The sequence below is a fragment of the Citrus sinensis genome, chromosome 8, assembly GCF_022201045.2.
Source record: "Citrus sinensis cultivar Valencia sweet orange chromosome 8, DVS_A1.0, whole genome shotgun sequence".
Classification (NCBI taxonomy): Eukaryota; Viridiplantae; Streptophyta; class Magnoliopsida; order Sapindales; family Rutaceae; genus Citrus; species Citrus sinensis.
This window is the reverse complement of record NC_068563.1, coordinates 5,646,911-5,670,977: the sequence shown is the minus strand read 5'-3', so window position 1 is coordinate 5,670,977 and position 24,067 is coordinate 5,646,911. Positions and strand designations below refer to the sequence as shown.

At 32.6% G+C, this 24,067-nt stretch overlaps 2 protein-coding genes across 12 annotated transcripts; one reads left to right on the top strand and one right to left on the bottom strand.

The window, feature by feature from the left end:
• Nucleotides 1-5,730: 5,730 nt before the first annotated feature.
• Nucleotides 5,731-7,357, bottom strand: LOC102614762 (bZIP transcription factor 11). Its single transcript, XM_006487188.3, has one exon. The coding sequence runs from the start codon at nt 6,507-6,509 to the stop codon at nt 5,991-5,993; it is 519 nt and encodes a 172-aa protein (XP_006487251.2). The 5' UTR covers nt 6,510-7,357; the 3' UTR covers nt 5,731-5,990.
• Nucleotides 7,358-15,187: 7,830 nt separating this feature from the next.
• Nucleotides 15,188-22,178, top strand: LOC102613204 (transcription factor TFIIIB component B''). 11 transcript variants are annotated; one of them, XM_052432450.1, is made up of 16 exons: nt 15,188-15,396; nt 15,910-16,037; nt 16,139-16,386; nt 16,461-16,527; nt 16,609-16,829; nt 16,917-16,986; nt 17,067-17,101; nt 17,210-17,282; nt 17,364-17,422; nt 17,552-17,960; nt 18,043-18,143; nt 18,302-18,345; nt 19,865-20,060; nt 20,899-21,043; nt 21,149-21,279; nt 21,938-22,178. In XM_052432450.1, the coding sequence occupies exons 2-16, from the start codon at nt 15,983-15,985 to the stop codon at nt 22,067-22,069; spliced, it is 1,986 nt and encodes a 661-aa protein (XP_052288410.1). In that variant the 5' UTR covers nt 15,188-15,396; nt 15,910-15,982; the 3' UTR covers nt 22,070-22,178. The 11 variants fall into 11 exon arrangements, with proteins under 11 accessions (XP_052288410.1, XP_052288409.1, XP_052288408.1 ...); XM_052432449.1 differs by having other exon boundaries at nt 17,349-17,422; XM_052432448.1 differs by having other exon boundaries at nt 16,923-16,986; nt 17,210-17,422.
• Nucleotides 22,179-24,067: the final 1,889 nt, after the last annotated feature.

Genomic DNA, 24,067 nt, shown 5'->3' with positions numbered 1-24,067 from the left:
GAATCATAATTAATTGAAAGGAAAGCATTTCTCATACTGCCAAAAGTACTTTTATATTTGTTTTTTGAAAAAAAAAAACAAATAGAAATTAAAGTGTTTGTCGAGATTCAAGTTTTGAATAATTTATCTGATTTTAGAAATGCCCTTTCTAGATTTTTTTTAAAAAATCCAATATAAATTTTTATTTTTTCAAAAAAATATGTATATTTAAATCATATTTATAAAAAAAAAAAATAGTGTCGTTCGATCATTATTAAACATATTGTAATTCTGTAAGGATTCCACCAAAGTACCTTCTACTATATGGTTGGCCACATGCTCTGCCCATTTTTAGAGTTGTTTAATTAATTAACCCAACAGCATGCAATCAAATCCCGAAAGGAAAAAAGGAAAATTAAATTGGAAAAGAGATCTCATCATCCTTGTTCCCTCTATTATATTAATATGCATGCAAGTACCATAAATTCCTTTTTCTTTTGTATTTTAATTATTATGAGGTTAGAAATCAAACCACCATACCTAAATTCTCACCGACCATTTTCATTTTACCTATGGTCTGATTTTTTTTTTTTCCTTTAATTTTTTTCTGTCACGCATTTAGTGAATGGGATCATGCCCTACATGATTAATTGTTAATTATTGATTGGAGGGAAATGTAATTAATTCATAAAGTTAGCTTAATTATCTATGTGCTTTGGGAAATGCTGCTCTCTTAATTGTCCCTTTTTTCAGTGGGAGCCATTCTCTAGTTTGGTGATAAATCTCGACCGTTCTTACTTATACGAAAAGTGTTTGAATATTTAAAAATAGATATGGCTTTCGAAAAGGTTACGCTTTTTTTCTTTTTTCTTTTTTCTTTTTTCGAAAAACGCTTGTCAAAATTTTTATGCTGGTTTTGGTTGAAAAATAAGTAAAGCTTTTGTGCTCTCCAAAAGCTATTTTAGAAACGTCCTAACTTAATTTTATTAATTCCAAAACCTAAACCCTGTTTGTTGAATTTGAATTTTGAACACTAAACAAATATGAAATTTTCATTGTGAAAAGCTGCATGATTACGAAATTAGTTCTTTTATATATCCTTTTTAGTAATTTAACAACTTAAATGTATTATGTGTGTTGTAGAAACAAATAGCCTATTGGTTCAAAAGAGTTTTTTTAATTAACAAACTCAACAGTTTTTTTGTCAAAAGTTTTATTTGAAAAATAAGTTTAACCAAATAGAGCCTACATCTTAAACTTAAATACGAGTTATGTCAAAAACACAGAGTAGTATTATACATTCTAAAAATTTCATCTTGATATTCATTTTCTAGTTGGTGAGTTAATGTAATTAATTCATTTAATAAAAATTTATAAAAATTATCAACCATGTAATAAACGATAAAAATTTCATCTTGATATTCATTTCAAATTTTAATATTTAAAACAGAATTTTCCTTGTCGTGTATGTAGGAATGCGTTAAAAGAACTTTAATATTTAAAAAGCTCCAATACTACAACCTTAAAAGATAATTTATTTTTATCATAACCATACATACCACAATTACTATCGTATCAATAGTTATAATTCATATGACATAATCATAAGCATTCCTCTCAACACTCATCTTCTATGAACATGATTAAAGCCACACACTTACTATTGCCTTGTGATGATAACTTAACTATTTAATTCACAATGGAAGGAAATAAATTATTAAACCGACATTTAAATAGACAAAAAAGATGAAGAGTTTGAATAAACAAAAAATGGAGACGGTTAGATCAAGAGACTTGGCTCTACTTGAAAAGGACCAAATGTATTGTTTAGCATAAAAGTTTTATTACAGACAAATACGCAAGTTTGAAATAGCAATCAAAAAAATTCCAAACAAGTGGTACTTGTGATTTCTAATTATTATACAATACAAATTTGCTTCTTCTTTTTTTTTTTTCTTTCTTTTTAAGAGCTTGAGGCCTGCCCACTTGCTATCATGGGTCCATCTTGCAAAGCCACATAGCTATAGGTTTCTAGACCATCTTTTGTCTTCTCTGCACATTAGGTTTACTTACTTATCAAGAGAAGAAACAAAAAAAGTTGTTCAATTTCTAATATTGGAGAGAGTGGGTGTGATTTGTGGCAAAAATAAAATATCATAGGTGGGCCAAAAGTTATCAGATATTACATTAACGATTTGATAACCTTAATTGGGTTACATCCCATGCCCATTCTTAATCTTTTCGTTTAATCTAATTTCATTTACGTGAGATACATGGGTCATTAATTTTTCTTTTATCGTTATATAATATCAAAGAAAAATTGGGTCAAATGTAGAATTAATTAATCTATTGACATTAGCTAATTAATTTTTTTAAATTTACGGATTGTCGAAGAGAATTAAAAAAAAATGAAAAAAGACTTAATCATGAATATTGAATGAAAAAAAAAATTATTTAAAAAAACTTTTAACTTCTTCTTTAAACATAATTACAATGTCAAAGAGGGTATTTTTATTATTTTAAACTGTGTGCTTCTTTGCTTTCTTTGTGATGATTGACTAGCTAGTAGCTAGTTTAATTGTGCAATTTTATTTATTTATTTTAATTTTGGGTTCAAAAAGATAAAAGTTGCTTAAGTGCTTACGGAACCATGATTGGATTAATTAAATTAGATTGTGACATAAACATGACAACTTATTTTGTCCCTTGTAATGTTTCTCTACTTTAATGGGAAAAAAATAAGGGTGGCATCAGGACATGGTAATGTTGTTGATTGAACTTCAAAAAGAATCTTTATATACTTTCGTTTTTTTTTATTACTATTTTCATTTATTTATTTATTTATTTATTATTATTATTATTATTATTATTTAAAGATTGAAGTGCAAAAAGCTATTGGAATCTTAAGAAAATCATAGCCTCAATTTTCTCAATAAAATCAAAGGTGAGAGCCCATTTGCCATGATATCTTGTTCTTTTATGGCGAATTGGCGATGGCTTCAAATTTGCTTTATCATTTTGGGGGCCCTTTCTCATTGTCTCTTTATACAATTAAGGAATATGGAGGCATATTTAAGATATGAAAACTTTTCAATTAGGTCCTACAGCATATGGGGCACGACACCTGGCCAGTCGATGTCTCAAAAGAAAATTGCATATACAGTGTATTTATGAATCGAACCTACAAAATAAATTTTTTAATGATTTGGCTTGGCCCATACAAAATGAAGAATTTATTATATTTTACTCTTACATTTGTATTCTTTCTTTCTTTCTTTTTTCTTGGATTTTAGTCTTTTATTCTGATGACTTTTGAGCCTTTAAATTTTTTAATTTAGTCCTACCCCCCTCCACACATATGGAGGTTACATGGTTTCTTATATACTTTTTAAAATTTTTTTTTTTGAAATAACTAACATTACTCGAACTTATATGAATTAGTTTGGTAATTTTAACCCATATTACTCGAACTTAATGAGCTAATTTGGTACTTGTAACCTATAAGCACTTCAAATTAGGTAATTAGCCACTAATACAAAAACTCTTTTTTTTTTTTTCATTTAACAAGAAAATGGTGCCAACACCACCATGACACTCCATCCAAACAAACTTATTCAATCATCCCTCTCTCTCTCTCACACACTCATTTATATATAAATTATAGCACATGTGATCTTGGAAAATTAAAACTCTTTTTTTTTTTTTCATTTAACAAGAAAATGGTGCCAACACCACCATGACACTCCATCCAAACAAACTCATTTAATCATCCCTCTCTCTCTCTCTCTCTCACACTCATTTATATATAAATTATAGCACATGTGATCTTGGAAAATTAAAACTTAAACATAGGTAGCACTTTCTTGAACCATCATGTGTTTAAGAGAACAGGTAACCGAAAACAATGCTCCCTGCACATGGGATTTGTTCCACCAAAGCTCTTATGAAGTCATGTGTCTTTTTTTTTTTTTTTTTTTTTTGTTGGTTCACTTTTTATTCCAATACTCTTGTTGTTGCTACAGCTTTAATTAACTTTTGATTTCGTATCTTTATTTCTTTAATTATCGTTTGTGGTTCCAATGTTGGAGGACTGTCTTTTATTTATTTATTTATTTATTTTATTATTACCTTACTGCGCTTTTGTTTCGTGCTCCTCCTTTACACAATTAACAATTACGAATGCAGATAAAATAATTAACGGTGGGTAACTTGACACTACTTTGAGTCTGATTGCTCTTTTTTAATCCCTGACCATTATTTCTTTCTCTATTACTCATTATATATATTTTGAAGTCGTGATCAATAGTGTTTTTTTTTAATATTATTAAGAGTACTTTAGGGTGTGACTATACTGCATTCGGTGCACACCGTACACTCCAATCATTTTTTTTTTGTTATTGATAACAATTGTTTTTGCTATTAAGCCACTAGGCTTTAGCGTAATAGTATCATGAGTTCGAACCGCACAATGTATTGTGCGGGTTTAAATTTTCTTCTTTAATTTAAACGAAAATAGTTTTTTTTTTCTTTCGAAATGTAAGTAAAGTAGATGTCTCTCGAATATTGGAGAGGATAAAAATATGGGTGGTGCGCCTTATAAGAATCGATATAAACTAGTCTCAGTAATAATATAATTTGTAAATATCAGTTGTAATCTCATGTAATATGAGTTGTACTCTTGAGCAATAATCTCATGTAATAAAAAAATATTTTTTTATTATTAATAACAATTTATTTGTTGTTCATCCAGGTTATTTTTTTTTTTTTTTTGGACAATATCTGTTACAAAAACTTGTTATATATAATTCTAATTTAGTTATTATTAACGAAAAATTTGTTACAAACATCACAGATGCACGGTGTAACTGATGCACCGTAGCAAGACCCTGTATTTTCATTATAAAAACAAACCGCCCAAAATAATTGAATCATTGTGCTATCTCTGGTCAAAAAAATTGGGCTGTGTCATTTGGGGAAATTTAAAAAAAAAGAAAGAAAAAGAAAAAAAGAGAGTGTAATAAGATTGTACATTAGGGAGGGGTTCATTGATCAGATATTGATGATCTCGTGGTGTACTGAGTTGAATAATTGATTATTTGATAATAACATCGAGCGTATCCTTTGAATTCAATGTGCTTATCTAAGATGCATCAAACTTATACACAATCCATAAGTTCCCAATCAAAATTGTCAACCTCTTGCAAAGCACATCGGCACACACTTACTCATAATATAATTTAGAAAGAAAGACTGCTGCTTTGTGCTTTATAAAATATTTTTAACTAATTAATAACCATTATATCCCAAAAAAAAAAAAAAAGTTTTTGTGAGAAGAAACAAAAATCAATTTGAATTTGTCAAACAAAATTCTCTAGTGGTCTCATAAAATAAATACAGGATTGTGCTCACCTACTTGTAGCATCGCACTTTATAAAGTACGACTGCACGCATGCGTATTAAAATTTAAGAGTGAAAAGTGTGTTATGGAACCCACGACTTTCTTTTTCAAATCTTAACATACATGCAATCGCATATTATAAGATGCCTAATTGTATAATTATGTGCACTAAAGTGGACGATTTATGGTCACCTTATAAAGAATAAGGTAACATATAATATAATTACGTAATTTTAAAAATAATATTACAAATTAATTATATTATGTCATGTGACACTACCACTCTAATGAAATAAATCATTACTCGATCAAAAGAAAAGCACCCGCATGAGTTTAAACAGTGAAAGGAGAGATTTTTGCAAAATACAAAAATATTATTTGATAGAAACCAGAGACCAAATTACATTCACTCGAGCCTTGAAACCAAACTTAATCAAAGATCCCCCCCCCCCACTTACTAATAATTTACACACACCATAAGAAACCCCAATAATAAATACCTTATTCCTTACAACAGGCTAATTAAAAGCCTAATTACACTGCAACAACAATAAAAACATAAAGACAAACAATTCTCTCTCATGATTGATCTCTCAGAAAGAGGAGGTCAGCATCAGTACTGATGAAACATGTCTGCAGAAGCCATGATAGGCTGATTCAGATATGACAAATTCAGTGGGTTCATGAAATTATCGAAAGCAGGCTCGTTGATCATGCTTGTGGCTTCAAAGATAGCAGCGGCAGCACCGCCATTGTTTTCGTCGTCGTCGTTGTTGTTGCTGGCATCCAAGAAGCTGATGATTTCATTGAGCGAGTGCAGCCTGTGAGTGAGCTCACCAAGTTGGGCCCTCAACACTGAGTTCTCAGACTCAATGTTCATGTAATGTTGCGTCGCGATGTTGATGCTGGTGATGATCTGGTGATTATCTTTCCTCAGCTGAGCAACCTGAGCCATCAGATCATCCAAATGCTTCTGCTTCCTCATCCTCGATCTTCTAGCTGATTCTCTGTTCGATATCATCCTCTTCCTCTTCCTTTGATCCATCAATGCTTGTAAACTCTCCTCAGACCCTGAGTTTTGCAACATCAATGATGACGATCCTCCTGATGATGTCCCACTTGAAGAAGCCATTTAAATTACTGCAATTCTTTTTTTCCCTTTTCCAATAAGAGGAAACTGAGAGAGAGAGAGAGAGATTTTTGCAGGACCCAGATGAAATCAAAACCGAAAATTTTATTATGCAGATGATAATAATGATGATGATGATGATGATGATTACAGATTTATTGGCTAATTAACTATTAATAACTGAAAAATGAAGCTAAAAATTAATCATGAAACATAATAGAGCCAGTAGAGGAAAACAACTGAGAAAGATTGAACAAGCTGGGTCCTGCGCCTGAATGTGGAATATATCATACACTCAGAAAAAAGAAGTTCAAGAATTGGAGACATGAATCTCAAACATCAAGAACAATATACTGAGCATTAGTTCTTCCCCAAAAAAACCAACTGCGATTTGTGTTTTGAGATTTGAAACTTTTGCTCAAGAACACAAACCCAACACCCAAAAAAGATCCAAACTTTGTAGAAAATAAGAGCAAAGATTGGATTTTGGAAGTGGGTTTTGAGCTCTGACTCAAAATAATTATATAGGTTAACACGAGAGAGAGAGAGAGAGGGAAGAAGAACAAAGCTGGCTTCAGATTGAAGCTACGAGAGCTCTCAAAGGGAGAAATATGGAGGAGCAAGAAGCAAGATGCTCGGATTAATTAAAATGATCGGCGAGGAAGAAAAGAAGGAAAGGGGGAAGGGAATTTGAGAGTGAACGGGGGAGGAATTTATAGAACAAAAAGGGGGGAAGAACAAGTTGATGAAAAATATTATTATTATTATTATTGTTTCTCGTAAAGAAAATGAGAGACAATTAAAGGGAAAATTTTAATGGGAAAAGAAAACTAAAGAGAGTTTGCGAATCTGCTGAGAAGAAAAGTTTTGTTGGGAAAAGTTGATGGGACATGTGAGGTGGGCTGAAGGAGAGAGAGACTAGGGACAGTGAGAAGAGACCACAACTGTTCAGATCCAGCTGGCAACCAACATCGATCCCAGTTTACATCATCCCCCGAGCTCCTATTTTATATACTTCAGAGCACTACAAGATTACAAAAAGGTAAAAATAAATTTGTCATTAGTTATGGTTTAGTGTGATACGTACGTACCGGCAATGGCGTGGTGGTGGCATACGCCCAATGCCCGTGAGGCTAGGCCAAGGTAAAACTTGTGGTTTGTGATGTAACGAATGACCAAAGAGATTACTTAAGTTAATTGGTTGATCAAATTTTCTCACTTTATACTTTAAGTAGCTAATAATGAATATTTAAGACATAAATCATGTGCTTTCTTTAGTAGCTAATAATAATGTCACATTCAACCACTTGTCCACTGCTCGTTAACTATTTGTGTCGATTATCATCAATTGATCGCTTATCTCGCACAACATTATTACTCCATAATAAGTACTTAATTGTTGTCGTTTATTAATTCACCCTAAACGTTCTTAGTGAACTCCATTTTTATCTCTAATTTTCCTTTCTCCCTCAATATATACCTTTCCTTTTGCCAAAAGAGAATGAGATTGACGCAACAAATAAAGGGAACCACCAAGCTTTCTATTTTCGGTTCTTCTTTTAATGGATTTTCTTTCATTACCCTTTCTGATAAAATATCTCTCGCCATCAAGTAAAGAAGTATCAACAAGCGAAGATATTATGGTAGAGGGGAGAAAATTGATGGAACTGAAAAAGAGAATATTGAAGTAAAGGAGAGAGTCGAATTTACGCATAAATCTTCTTTTTTTTTTCCCGAAATATAAAATGTTATTAGAATTTTTACATCCGTAGGGATGGAAATGATGTCTGCCCCCTAAAAAGATTTCTTTCGTCTACCTAGTGTTGGAATTTTGTGAGTACGATTCCCACCATTTACTTACAGCCAAATAATAATAATTATTATTATTATTATTGTTGTTGTTGATGCCAAGATATGGTTGAGGTGGTGCGTAGGCTAGCAACTAGATGTCACCACCCTAGCATTTGAATTTATTTACAGAGGGACATAGTTTCACCAATGTCAATAATTTGAGCAGAAATCAGGGACCATGAGTTCATCCTTCTTCATGAACAGTTGCAATCACAGAAATTAGTTAAGGATGTTGGAAGTTTTTTTAGCTCAGTCCTCCAACGGTTAAGTCAATTTATGGCTTTACTAAAAGACTATAATGTTTAGTTGTTGCAAAGATAGACAAATAAGAATAAAAAATTCCTCTTTTCTTAAAATAAAAAGTAAATGAAGAAGAAGAGTCGGCGAGAAAAGATTTGGACTCTTTGAGGGTTTTATAGAGATTATAATCCTTTATCGCTTATAAATCAGGCTTAATCCCTGATTTTTCGAAGAGAATTTGAGAGCTGGTTTTGACTGAGTCTCTTTTTCGGTTGGTTCAGTTTAAATGTCATCTTTCTTGCTCATCGGTTGGCTCAATTCAGGTCTCTTGCTCATGACCCCATGTCTTTTGTTTGTAATGATGAGAGTGTGATTAAGTGTGCAAGGAGACACCTAACCGTGGTCCTCAATTTTTCATCCAAATAATAATAATAATAACAATGTCATTCAAACCTCTTAATCTCGATAGGTTATTATTATTTAACTACTTCAAACATTATAAAATAATCCATGAATGCAAGATCCATATTGAGTAAACACTTTATTATTATATCTTTGTAAAAATTTATATTTTACTAGGTTACTCTTAATTTCGTTATTGAATAATGATACAGCCACAAACTCTTGTACAAACTTATTTTGTACAAACTTATTTTGTACAAACTGATGTGGCATGATAAAATTGGTTGAATTAAATATCACTTGACCCACATGATTTATTTTTATTAATTTATATTTTCATTCAACCAATGAATTAATGCCACATCAATTTATACAAAATAAATTTATACAAGAGTTTGTGGCTGTATCACTACTCATCCTTAAACATGATATTTTGTACGAAACATTTTGTTTTTATATTTCTTTCTTTATGAGGAGGCAAAAGCTCCCGTTACTCCCGTTTAGGGTGGCTACGTTGTGTACATTTTGAGATGTGTGTGATAACTAATTGATACATGTGACGCAGAACAATAAAATCACACTTCCCCAAATCACCCCCCCAAAAAAAAAAAAATAATAATAATAACTGTAATTTTTTTTAAATTTTTTTGTGGTTGTTGCGTTAATTATTTGTTACTTTTGTTACGAGATTATGAATGTGCCACAAACCACTGTTGATAATCTGACACGAATCACCTGGAAAAAAGCAAAACTCTAGGGATGTAGGTGTCATCATTTATTACACCTTTGGGGCTCTCTCCGAGATCCTCTCACTTCATCATTGACCCTTCCAATTGTCCAAAATAACCCTGGATTTTCCTGGGAAGTGTAAAGTTTTCTTGGGCTTTTTGTCTTTTAAGTCTCTAGATTCTGAGATACCCTTTTCCTTTTTCCTTTTTTTTTCCTCCCGGAAGCAAAATATTAATTTTATTTATTTGCTTCTGTCGCTGAAATGTGGCATTGAGGCAATTTTGGAAATTGGAAGGGGATAATAATATCTGGATCCCTGTATTTTAATATATTTTTCTTAGGAGGAAACATAGTTTTGTATATTTATATCAAATAGGTCTATATAATTCATTTAGCTGTAAATTGGACAGCATACTATTTCTTGCCTGCCCTATTAACCATTACAATTCATGTCGGGTCTAAGCTTTCTCTTGATCCTACTGTTCTGAAAATAATTTTTATGGAGGTGGATTAGTGGCCTCTTAAAATTATATTTTTATTTTTTACATACTTTATGAGCCCTTAAATTACATATAAATGAAGTAATGAATGGTAAAGATTTAGTCATCCTCTAAAAGTTTACAATAATATATGGACAAATACTTTTAGAGACTTTCATTAAACATTTATTCATTTATGAAGGAATTTTTTTTTAAACATATTTTGCCTCATATCAGAATATCTGTGTGTTTGTGTGTGTGTGTTGTGCGTGTGCATGTGCGTGTGCGTGTGTGTATGTAAAATCCCGTTTAATCCTTATATTTTAATATTAGTACTCATTTAATTTTTATATTTTTAAAAATATATTAAAACAGCCCTGCCGCTAAAACATTGACACTTTTCTTGTTACTTTTTGTTCTTTTTAGCTTGTTTTTATAATATTACTCTCTTACAATAATGAATTTTTTAGACATTAACAAAAGGAAAAAAAATTAAATTACAAATTTAACTCCAAAAATAAAATAAAAACAAAAAGAATATAGATTAATTTATGTAGAACACTTTGTCGAGGAGTTAATATATAGATTTTTTATTAATATCCAAAAATTGGTAATTTAAATTTTTTACGGCATTCATTTGTTAGGACATACGTGAGCTTTCACAAAAATTAATATATATTCTTTTTTCATTTAATTTTATTTTTAGGGTTAAATTAGTAATTTAATATTTTTCTTCTAATTAATGTAAAAAAAAGATTGCAAGAGAGTAATATTATAAAAACAAGTTAAAAGAAAAAAAAAGTAACAATATGGATATCAATAATTTAACAACAAAAATATTTTAAGATATTTTTGAAAATATAAAAACTAAACAGAGATTAGGATAAAACTGTGGTGCAACTGTGGTACCGTGCCACAGTTGCACCCAACCGTTGGATTCCCACTTATTCAAGTAGACTCCACTTATTTGAGTGAATCCAACGGCTGGTGCAACTGTGACACGGTGCAACTGTGACACGGTACCACAGTTGCACTGTAGCCTGACCCCAGAGATTAACTTCAAAATATAAGGAATAGACGAGGTTTTATCTTCTATATATATACATATATGGACAAACCTTAGGTGCAACTGTGGCACCGTGCCACAGTTGCATCTAGCCGTTGGATGTCAGTGGACCCCACTAATCTAACTATATCCAACGGCTAGATGCAACTGTGATACGGTGCCACAGTTGCACCGTAGCATGATCCTACATATATATCTAGCTATCTGTGCGTGTGTACAACTACGAAGGTTCCCAAGTATTCACCAACTCTTTGCTAAGCCAGCAGCCTTTTAATCCCTTGTACTCGTAACCGGTAACTCTACCATACTTATATATATAAGTTAGAGAAGTTTCTTTGCACAAATTGACTACTACTTTTTCAAAAAGTATAGTCAAATAACAGGGCCATGCCCATTGATCCAAAATTTATCAGTCCAAGTATAAAAATATTTATGACAACAGTATTAAACCCTCCAAATTTCACGGTTTTATTGTTTTTTTTTTCAATTTTTTTTTTGTCCCTTGGCAGCACCATCTATTTAATATCCCCACTAAAGAAAACAAGCTTGGTTGCGCCTAAGACTAGCATAATTTAAGATTATGCATTTGTTGGTTTTTACCGAACATGAGTTTTTTTTTTATTAAAGGGGAGAAAGTGGACACATATGTATCACATTGTCTATGAATTTCACATTATCTATAAATCTATCCAATGAAATCTTCCGATACATTTCTTCCTTGAAATTGATTGATCATGGTATTGATAATTATAACGTGGGAATAAAAAGTAAACCCTCTTAGCATGAATTTATGATTTTATTAAATGGTCCTATTGAAATGGTCCCATTTAAGTATTTTTTTTTCCCATTTTCACTAGTATGATTAGCAGCCAGACAAGTAAACATACAAGTGAAAGAGACGCACATTTTCCATGCCGATCTCTTTTTCTAAAGGCAAGAAACAATTCTTAGTTTAATACATGCAAATTACTTTAGTAGCACAAAAGTAAACATTGCTTTAATCTATGGAAAATTTTGTAAAGGAAAAGAAAATGATGTACAAAGTAAAGTCTCACAGTCCCATCATTTTCACCATAGAAATTGAGTCCTTTTTTTATTAGTCATTTGTGTATAAGTTTCTCAATTTGTGGTTTGGTCCATCGAACTGAACCTTTTTTTGATCCCTCAAAATGGAACTTGCCTTCCTTGTGAAGGAAACCATTAGTGGCTAAGTCGGTGAAATTTTGATTTTTGGACATTGAAAGTTGATAATATTTCGATAATTCCTTTTGGGACCAAATGAACTTAACTAAGCAAGTGGTGGGTCATGAAACAATTTGAAAATACCCCACTTAGATATTCTTCAATAAGTCGAACCATTTGGTTCTATTAGAAGAATTATGGTTCGCTCTGTAGTTAGGTGATAAACGTCAAGGCGAAAGAGGAATATGGTGTGTCACATAATTTAATGACAGACAAATTAACATCTTACTTTAAATTTTAACACGTATCATTGGATCACATGATATCGATAGCATAAAATTTGTGTTAACATTTTTAGTAAAAAATTTAAGTTAAAATATCCTCCATTATTTTCTGAATGTTAGTGTATTAAAATGCACAAAATATTTTAATATATTTTTTGCGTTTTAACATGTTACTTAATTTTTTTACGATAAATTTTGAACTATCGATTTCATGTGATCCGATGATACGTGTTAAAATTTAAAGTAACATTTAATGATGTTAATTTGTTTGCCATTAAATTAAAAATGCGCAAAATATTATTAATATTTACCACTGAATGGCGGTTCCTAACAACATGCCTTTAAAAAGAAAAAGAGTTTTGAGTTTTTTAATATCGAAAGAAAATTAATTATGTCATTATAAATAGCAAGGTATTTACAAGATGTTAGTCTATTAAAATGTACAAAAAATACAATGAAATTATCTCTGCACCAACTTTGTTTTGTCATATGTATGTCTAATCACCACAAAATTTTGTTATATTTTTTGCACCACCTTTGTTTTTAAACTTGTATCAGTTAACTACTTTGACACAAAAAAAATGCTATTTTAACCTTAAATAAATTAAAAGATCATTTTATTTTATAAAATTTTAAAAATAAAAAATTATAGTTACAAAAATATCCTTAAATTTAATAAAATAAATAAACCTCAAATCCAATAAATAATTTTTTATTTTTTTTTCCTAATGAATAAAGATAAAGTGATTCACCATCTGGCTCTTAGATGGTTCAAAATTTACAAATCAATATAATTGTGAGGGGTAGCGAGTTTCGCGTGTGCAAACAGATTGGAAAGAGGCTAAGCCCAAAGCACGACCGTGAGTCTGGATCCAAGGACACAAAGAAGCTAGGCCCACGTTAAGATATCAGAATGTAATATGTACGTACATGGCGAGTACAGTGAGTGGCATGCGGCGCAAACCTTAGCCCAAAACAAAATTCCATTCCCGGTTTACCAAACGCGCCGCCGTACAAATCCGCTTGGTCGCTTTTGTTGGTACTGCCGCCGGCCCACCGTCACAATTTCTTGCAAGTGGCGTCACTGTTATTGCTGCACAAGGTTTTTATTTCTTGGTTCGCTGCTGCTGCCTTCGCAAATTTTACTATCTAATATTATATAACAGTGACGATTCTTTTTGTAACATTGAGTTATTTTCTTCATTCAATTTGTTATTTTTTTTAGGAGACTATTTCTCTTGATATAACCCTCTCAAATATCAATTCCATTCCTAAAAGAAACTTTGAGGAATGAAATTTAAATTAAACCCCTATAGTACGTCTGTAGGGCCTCAAACTACTTAAATGTGAGGGAGTGACTCTAGCCACTAGATCAAGCCGTAATGGTTTCATTCAATTTGTTATTTTTAATTTTTAGTAAACATGCTTATTTTTAAGGTTGTAGTAGTAGAGCTAATAAAATTTGACACAATCCGATTATCTGACATGAACACGACACTAATAAATGGGTATGAGTCGTCGAATTTAACACGATTATTAAATGGGTCGGGTCCGGGTCAACATAATTTTTTTCCGTGTCGGGTTATGGTTAAAATTCTTGACCCATTTACCCGATTATATTTTCTATTTTAAAATAATTTACAGATTATTGTCATCAAAACTCAAATATTAGAGATGATTTTCTTTTTTATTTTTATTCTTTAAAATGATGAATATAGACACAATATTTTATTTATAAAATTTTAAAGACATTTAGAGCTTTAATAATATAAATGTATAAAATATTGGTAGACATGTATATTTTGTAATATTGGTATATAATATTATTTACATATATATAATTAAAACCTCAATAGTGTGTGTAATATTTTAGTAGATATGTATATTTTATAATATCGATAAATTATGTATGTATGTGTGGATGTATGGATGTATGTATGTATGCGCATACGTATGTATGACGATAATATGTAAATATTTGATGTAATTTTTATTTAATATATAGATATTAAGCGAGTTATTGGGTAACCCGATTATTTTTTCGTATCGGGTTTGGGTCTCAATATTTTGACACGATTATTAAATGGGTCGGGTTTGGATCGACCTAAATTTAACACGACACAAAGCTGATACAACATAAACACAATCCGATGACCCGTTTTACCAGAGCTTTCGTAGTAGTATACTTAGCATATTCTTTGTAACTTTCATTTCTTTCCTTAGGTGTACATAACCCTGGCCTTGGCACCGGACGTTTAAACTTTAAACGGGGCAAGGGGCCCTTGTGCAAGTTTTTGATCTTACAGTGTCAAACTGCATTTAGCATTAATTATAGGGGGCTGAATAGAAGTTTCCCTTTCCCCAACAAAAAACATTGCGAAATATGAGTATAAATTGGGGGGTGGTTCTAGTTGAGATTCGAACCCAGCTTGCAGGAACACCATGCAGTTTCCTCGCTATTTTCCCCACACGTTCCTCACCACTGGGCCAAGTAATCCAATTGTAGTTATCGTTTTAAAATACTAGATTAGTTCTGGTTCAAACGTCACCGCTTTACCTCGCTCCCCTTCCCCTTCTCGAACCCTAGAATCGAAAAAACCCTAACTCCTCTGTGGTGTGAGACTTAAAACCCTAGCCACGTTGATGATGATGCAGAGGTAGTTTCTTCCCTTTCTAATTCTCTTTTCTTTGCAGATAATTTCTGTGTATATGTTTTCGGTTTTCAATTGAAAACAGTATTTTTTTTGGCCTTTTGGTTTTGTTCGGATTATTAAGATAGAATCGCCGTTAGAAATTTTGTGTTTTTGGATTAAATTTGCATTGGAGGACTTATAAATATAATATTTTTTAGAGCGCATGTGAAACTTTAATGTAGAAACGCATCATTTTAGAACTACTTATTAATGTAGAACCAGAACACACACAACACATCAATACAAGCTCCAAATGTTTATTGAATACGGTTTCATTGTCGAGTTAAGTATGCAACATTGTTGGTTCCAAAAAGAATGACAAAAGAGAACCTAGAAACGAAGGGAATTATGAAAGATGCGACATGTATGTTTATCAATATTGAGTTAGAATATACTTTGAGTTTATATGGATTAGCCTTTGATTTTTCAATCTTAATATTGACCGCTTGACCCGCTCTTGGTTTCCCCATCTCTCAGGAGTTTTACTGCACTGATCTGTTTCGTTTATTCCCTCTCATAAGTGTCATGCTGTCGATGTTAGACAAGCTATATGGATTTGGATACTGACCTTTTTGCTGATGAATCTGGACCTGCAGTAAACCATGGTAAGGATTGCTTGGGAAACTAAACAGTTTTAGGAAAATAAGTCTTTGCATTTGTAAATCTGTATTTGCAGTCATGGTTTTGGTACTGAATCCTTTAACAGTACGTGGTAGGTTTCAACCCAAAGCCAAACCAAGACCTAGAAACGAAAGAACTGCATCTGTTGACGTTATAGATAAAGATAGCCAATTGTTGGATCCTGTTGTTTCTTCTGTACCGGCCTCGGAAGTTGTCAGGACAGTTGAGCACTTTAAAGAAAATGAGAGCTCTGAGAATGCTCTGCATTCTGAGGTCACGGCCTCTGATGGCTGTGGAGACTTGCTCTCTTCCTTTCAGAAGGCAGCTGGGCAGGTAAAACAAAAGTGTTTCTCTCATTTGCTATTGCTGATTTATCCAGTATTTCTTGACAAGTTGTGTATTTGTAGAATGCAGATGTACTTTCTGGTTTGGAATCTCTCAATGATTTTCAAAGTCAATCTTCAAATGGAACAGGTGAGGTAATAAGAAGTTTTTGACCTGTTGTAACATCTAATTGGAGTCTTTTCTCTCTAGTGATCACTTTGTACATTTCAGAGATGCCAGCTCTTATTGTTTCCGACTACAACGGAGGCGAAGCTGTTGTCTTTGAAGGTCTGAGCTCTGACAACAATGCAGCACCTGGAGTATGCGATGCCGCACAAGCTGAAACTTCTGCTGATATGTTCTTGACCCAAGATCCAATATCCTGTGGGCAGGCAGCTCTTACAAATAATGCTGGAGGTATTCCTGTTGATGATGCAAGGCTAGAAAGAGAGGTGATATACTGAAAATAAACACTTCTTTAAAATTATATTGTTTTTGTTTGAAATAGTATTTGGATTAAATTGTCTAGAATTGGTTAGGTTCAGCAAGACGGGGCCTTTCCTGACTTGAATTTTCTAGATTCTACTTCGGAGGAAGCTGTTGCATCTGGTATTGGAAGCCATCTACTCTCATTATTTTTCCATTTCTAACATTGTATTTCAAGGTTTCATTAAATCAGTTTCATTTAGGACAACGTGCCGCAAAATACAAACCCAGGCCGCAGGTGCGAACCGAGAGCGAGAAGTTTAATATTAGTAGTGTGCCTCATCCTGATGCTGTTGAATCTGTTATGCATTCGCCAAATGCTCAGTTTGTTTCTTCTGGATCTCAGTTCATGTCTGAGGGTTCAATTCCTGCCTCTGTACCTGAGGATTGTTTTGATTACTCATCTATAGACTTGGATGGTACTACTCCCCCAGATCCTACTTCCTCTGAGTTCCCAGTGAATGAAGAACTGACAAATTTTGCAGAAACATCTTTCACAGATGCTGCCGCTTCTGGGGACATGCAACATGAAGATTTTCCAGCAACAACTGAAAGCCAGGTATTTGCTCCTGTAGATTTTGTTTTTTCTGAGTTTGGTTCTTTCATTTATTAATTGCATTGCTGAATCATGTAGACCTGCCGTAATCCCCCATTTTTTAATTTAATTTAATTTTTCTGACTTTCTCAGAGTGCTATGGGTAAGGAAACAAAAGCATCAACTGTGCTAAGTCTTTCTCAGAGGTTGATTGAATCTTCACAGGCTGGTAAGGAGACTGAAGTTGGTAAATTATTAAGACAGTTGAGAAAGGGAGTAGTTGTTCCCGAACTTGTTGATGAGCCTGACAATGAGGCCCGTAATGATGGAAGCTTCAGTGCTGAACCTCCAAGTAATGCTGTAGATGAAGATGAAGGTGATGTTGGCGGAAATAGTGCAGAAAAGACGTCTGAGAAGAAAAGAGCACCAAGAAAGTCGAAGGAAACCGTGTCTGAAAATGGAAAGACGGTTCGAAAGCGTAAAAAAGCCAATGAAGCATCAGATACAGACAAAAATCCTCCAAAGAAGTTCTCTCATTCAACTCGTCGGAAGAGAAGGATTGGTAATTGACAATTCTGATGACATATATTATGTGATAAAATGATTCTTATTTAAATTCGGATTCAATATTCTTTCTATTGTAGTGAATAAGGAATTGCTTCAAACGCCAGAGGATGAAATTGATCCTCAGAAGGTGCCTATGAAGGATCTTATTCTGTTGGCAGAGTATAAGGAGCGGTTAGCGGTAAGATTCCTATGTTATAGATTTTTATATTTTATGAACAAAGATACTTTGTATTTCATATAGCACTCCTAGAGTAATTGTTATCCTCTGTTTTGCCATTCTTATGGTTCTATAAATTTTTAATTTCTATGCTGATTAAAGTCTGCCGGAATTTGCAGAGTAAAGAGGCAAAAGCAACGGGAACCCCCTTGAAAAATCAAAGGTACATGCGTTTTTTACAACAGAAGTCGCATATAAAATGTCTCTTCCTTTTGTGAAAAAAAATGCTGTGTTATTTAGCTGCTATTTCTGTTTTCTTGTCTGCAATTTATATGCTATCCAAATTACATATGAATAGTTTTGTCATTCCAATTTGAGAATGCATTAGGGAATCTCAAGCCATGAAGGGCACGTTGATTTCTCCGTTCGTATATTTCCTGTGTGGCATGCACTTTCATGTGCATATCTATCTTTCTAATGACTTGTAACCGGTCTCCAAAGGTTTGATTTGTGGCAGCTAGTTCCTGCTTGAAATAGCAATATCTTATATAACGACAAATTGTCCATTTTGTACTGATAGAAACAACCTTGTAGTCACAGAAAGGACTTCATTCTTGCAAATCCCATCTTTTAGGACCTAGTGTATTTACGCCAAGCGCAAACACCTGGCCGGAAATTCCCCTTATATATTTTTAATACCTTTACGTAATGAAATCTGATAAGTTGGGTAATATGCAAAACAATATAGACATAAGTTTTCACTTCTCACTGCTATATTTAATGATAAGAGGAAAATAATGATTGCCGATGATATGATTTGGCATGAAAGAGAGAGCTTGGAAGTTGGAATGGTGTCCATTATGCTGCAATGATTATTTGTTGGCTTCCATGCCAATGAAATCCTTGCTTGTTTTCATGGATTGCCAACATTGGGTTGAGGTAAAATATGGGTACAAGTGCGTCCTGCAATAAAAGGTTATATGTGTATTGCATTATGGTTATTGCTTGTATTCAATGTAAAATTTCCTTTTAGGTAAAATGACGTCAGATTAATAAAAAAGCTTTGAGGTCATTTTGGTAAACCTGAATTGGCTTCTAGAAAATGCTCATTTGCCTAGCCTTCATTTTGCAAAACTAGTGGGGGTGGCTTTTAAAATCTTATTTACAGTAAGTTGGTGAGGTTGTGAGTGATAAATTATAAACCCTTGATTATCTCCATATCTTTAATATTTTTTTCTAAATATGTTGCATCTTTGTTGTGCATTTAGCTGTAAATTTAAGTTGGTAGGATTTTTCATAGTGGGAATATGGTCCAATTAAAATGTATTTCAATGAGTCCAATTAGTAGTTCAACAGACTTGTAAGCTGTCCCACCTGTCACAAGGGGCTGAGAAATCCCAATATTCATCTTTGGAGAAAATTAGCCAAAGTTTAAAGCATCTAGCTGCATAAATGTTCATTCATTAAACAAATTTTTATGCTTGTCAGGCTCCTTATTTTTGAAAACATCCAGAAAGCCAATTCTTAAAATAATTCCTACTAACAAATTTGCATCCGCCACCTTAATATGAAAGTTGCATTTGAGATGTAAACAATTGCTTCTGCATGTGTTATGATAATTCATGGGCAAAATAAAGTTGAATAACATTTAAATGGCATGTCTTATGTTGTTTCAACATTTTTTTCTTGAGTACTATGCATTCGGTTGATTTAATTTTCTGGTTACAATTTTCTCTCTTCAGTGCTGAACATTCATCCCGTGAGGAAGATTATCATAATGAGGATGAGACCTTTGCTTCAGAACAAGACAATGGCTCCTTTGGTGATCCAGCTACTGATAGGGTTCAGCCAAGAGTTCATTTCTTCAATTATCAGTCTTTCATGAAGAAAACACCCACTGTACGATGGTCGAAGCAAGAAACAGAATTGTTTTATGAGGTATGTGTAGCCAGACCTTTTCTTTATTTACTTGTTCCATTGTATATCAACTATCACATACTTGAAGTATAATTGATGAAAGTTGTCAGTAAATGCTAATTCCACCATTTTCACCTAAGAAATGTGGGATTATTCTTAGGACATCCTTAATCACTTAAATTGATGTTGGTGATGAAACTTTGTAATGTATGTTTCTTAGGTTGCAGGACCATTGGCTATTATTTTTGTTAGAATTATTAAGTTAACATGTTTGTTAAGCAGAAGCATTCTTGGTTTGCACGAATTTAATGTTGATGAATCCAGATGAATTTGTTAGGTTTTCTCTTTTGCAACTTGCAAATGCAGGCCTGGATAGACTGTACGGTATTGTTATGTTGCATCTAGAAACATTTGTTACTTTCCAATGAGTTTATTAGGTCTAGAGATCTTCTCATAGGCTCTGGTCAATTTTTAGTTTCTAATTTTCCAAATAGTCATTACATCAAATCCATGCCTAGGAGAGTTCATTCTTTTTTGGCATTGTCATGGCTGATGTAAGCAGATCTCAGTTCTTCAACTAGGAAGAGGTTTTAGAGGTTCACACATCGCCAACATTTCTTAGTAATGTTGCTTACCTGGATGTTTATTTTGTGAGAATTAAAATTTCATTAAAATTCTCCATAACTCTCTAATTAATTTAACCAATATCCTTTATTTTGTTTTCTTATAAATGTGGCAAATATAATGCTTAAAAACTTCATTGTACAGATGAGGTTGCATCTTCCTATCATCCAGGCATTCCCTGGTGTTTCTCTAGTTTTAGTGTTTTTAACAATATGTCTGAATCTGTGGATTTTAGGCCATTCGGCAGTTTGGTACAGATCTGTCAATGATCCAACAACTTTTCCCTGGAAGAACACGCCAACAAGTCAAATTAAAATATAAAAAGGAAGAGCGTGAACACCCGTTGAGGTTAACTGAAGCTCTAACGAATCGTGCCAAAGGTAAGATTTCTAATTATTGTTGCTATTGGAAGCTTAGATCTTGTTATTGTGAATTTTGACATGCTTCTAAGCTATGGGGTAATATTTTTATTATTTTTCTTTCAGATCATTCCCATTTTGAAAAGGTGATTGAGCAGCTGCAACAGTTTGCTGCTCAAGCAGCACAGGATGCAAAAGAAGATGATTCAGCTAGCATGATAGACGAGGATTTGGAGGAGTTGAATCCCCAGTATAATGTATTGTTTCCTGCTCTCCCTTGTATTTTCCAAAATGAAAATTTTTGTTTGTGTGTTGCATTGCATTGTTTTTATTCATCTACCTCATTTTCTGTGCATCTTGCTTCTAAGAAGAGCAGAATCGGTATATTTTAAGAATTCTGCGCGGAACTTTTGGACAATTTTGGACTTAGAATTTATGTATAAGTTACACAGTTGAGAGATCTAAAGGGGGTATTAAAGACAACAAATCATCCAATCCATAATCCTTTGAGGATGTTGATTTTCAGTTTTAATCATTTTGACCATCCAAATACTGGTTGTCCAAGTGAAAATTTACACCATGGTCCTCTATGTTTCATATCTTATCATTTTTACCCCTCATCGTCAATGAATATTTTTGCTTATGGAACAAATTTGGTGATGTGTTTCCATATAATGTAGATGTGTATTTTGACATTTTTAAGACTCTTTTGCTTTTCGAAAGTTTTTATGGAAGTAAGAAATTGTTAATATTGTTTTCTTGTAAAGCTTAAGCAGGGATATTATTTATGCTGCACGGGTGATTGTGATGTCTTGATTGTCGCTTTCATTTGACTTTTTGGGCTCATCATGATTTATGTTCAGATAAAAAGCAGTGCCATTTAACTTTTTTAGCGTTATATTTGTGTATTTGCAGGATAAAGCGGAAAAAGTTGAGCAAGATCAAAATGCAGAAGCAGATGTTAATGAAGTCCACAGTCCAATGAAGGATGATGAAAACGCCGACGACTACGACGACATATGGAATTCATATAAAAGTGAATTTTAGTAAATCAAAACGCTACTCAGATTACTCTTGCTCTCAATATCTATTTCTTATATATTTATCATATTTTTAACATCACAGCAAATTTTATCTCATTCCTATTTTGAGCCAATTGAAGCATCATCAGGTCTCGATAAAAGAAATAAGGTAGGCATTAAACATTAGCAGTCGTATACATTAGCTTTAGGTAAGACTTGATGTAGCCCCTCTTAAGAAATTAGTATTATGTTTGACTTACAAAATTGGTTGGCTGGGTTGGGTAGTTGGGGGATTTTAATAAGTAAATTAGGGCAACTGGGGCTTGAGCTTGATGATTCATAATTACTAATTCGCCACTTGTTTATGACCAAGTAATTAATTAATTGACTACTCGTTTTGACAAATGGCTTATTCCTTGTTTCTTTAGCTTTAAAGCAAGCCGTGGGAAACTGCCTGTCAGAAAGGAATTCTTGGTATTTTTGTGCTTTTTTTTTGTTGTTGTCACTGTTAATCGTTATAGAGATTAGTGAAAGGGATTGGGATACTCTTTTCTATCTTGCATGTATCTGTTCATTACAGGAGTCGTTGAAATTGAAATAAAAGCAAAGTCCAGAAAGGAATATGATCATTTATGGAGTCAACCTACAGTGCAGCGCTGTATCTCATACAGCGCATGCACGCAACCAGTACAACCGGTTTTTAACCGGTTAACATAATAAATATTACATTTTAATTTGTTTTTAATGCGAAAAAAATATGAAAAAAATAGGGAAAAAAAGATAAAATTGTAATTAAATGAAGCAAAAGAATATAATAATTTTAAATTTATAAATAGTACAAGAAACTATACAAGTATTATAAACAAGTCACAAAATAACTATATTCTCACTTATTTTGTCACATTTCAATATTTATAGTGCATGTTTCGAGTTTACTTTTCAAATTCCTATTTTTTTGTTACGATTTATCTAAATTTTGGTAAGTTATTTCAACTCATTTTTCCACCAGTTTTTGGTTCTATATTTTCACTTTTTTCATTAAATTCCAACTTTTTACGTGGATATTTTAAGTTTACTTTCAACATTCCTACATTCCATTAGCCTTTATCTAATTTCTGGTAAGTTATTCCAACTCATTTTCCCACCACTTTTAAGTCCTAGATTCCAACTATTTTTATAGAGTTTCAACATTTTCGGTAGATATTTCTAGTTTACTTTTAGAGCCCTACTTCGCATTGGAATTTATCAAATTCTTAGTCCATTATTCCAATTTTTGGGTTGAGTTCATCAACTCTTGTTGCCACTACTTTTTGATTCTATATTCCTATTCCTTTTATTGAATTCTAATATTTTGGGTGAGAGTTTCAAGTCCACTTTTTAGATCCTCATTTCCTGTTAAAATTTATCAATTTCTTTGTTAGGTTATTCCGACTTTTAGGTTAAAGTTATCAACTGTTATTACCACCAGTTTTTCCTTTTATGTTTCTACTCTTTTTATGGAATTTCAATATTTTGGATGGATATTTTAAGTTCATTTTTAGATCCCTACTTCTCTTTAAAATATATCGATTTCTTGCTAAGTTATTCCAAGTTTTGGGTTAGGCTCTTCAATTCATATTCCCACTACTTTTTGGTTATTTATTCCTGCCCTTTTTATTAAATTTCAATATTTTGGGTGGATGTTTCAAGTTCACTTCTTATATCCCTACTTCCTGTTGAAATTTATCAAATTCCTGGTAAATTGTTCGTACTTTTCGGTTAAATTCATCAACTCTTTTTCCTACTAGTTTTTTGTTTTATATTTCTACTTTTTTTTATTGAATTTTAAAATTTCGGGTGTATGTTTCAATTTCACTTTTTGGATCCCTACTTATAGTTGGAATTTATCAAATTGTGGGTGAGTCGTTTCCAATTTTGCGTTATGTTCTTCAACTCTTGTTCCCACCACTTTTTAGTTCTATATTTCTACTTTTTTTAATGAATTCCAATATTTTGAATAGAAGTTTCAAGTTTATTTTTTAGA

Coding starts and splice junctions, on each gene's coding strand:
- LOC102614762 (XM_006487188.3), bottom strand. CDS start 6,509: ATGGCTTCTTCAAGTGGGACATCATCAGGAGGATCGTCATCATTGATG.
- LOC102613204 (XM_006487181.4), top strand. CDS start 15,983: ATGGATTTGGATACTGACCTTTTTGCTGATGAATCTGGACCTGCAGTA. Junction 17,961..18,042: donor TCGTCGGAAGAGAAGGATTG/GTAATTGACAAT, acceptor TTTCTATTGTAG/TGAATAAGGAATTGCTTCAA. Junction 21,280..21,937: donor AGTTGAATCCCCAGTATAAT/GTATTGTTTCCT, acceptor GTGTATTTGCAG/GATAAAGCGGAAAAAGTTGA.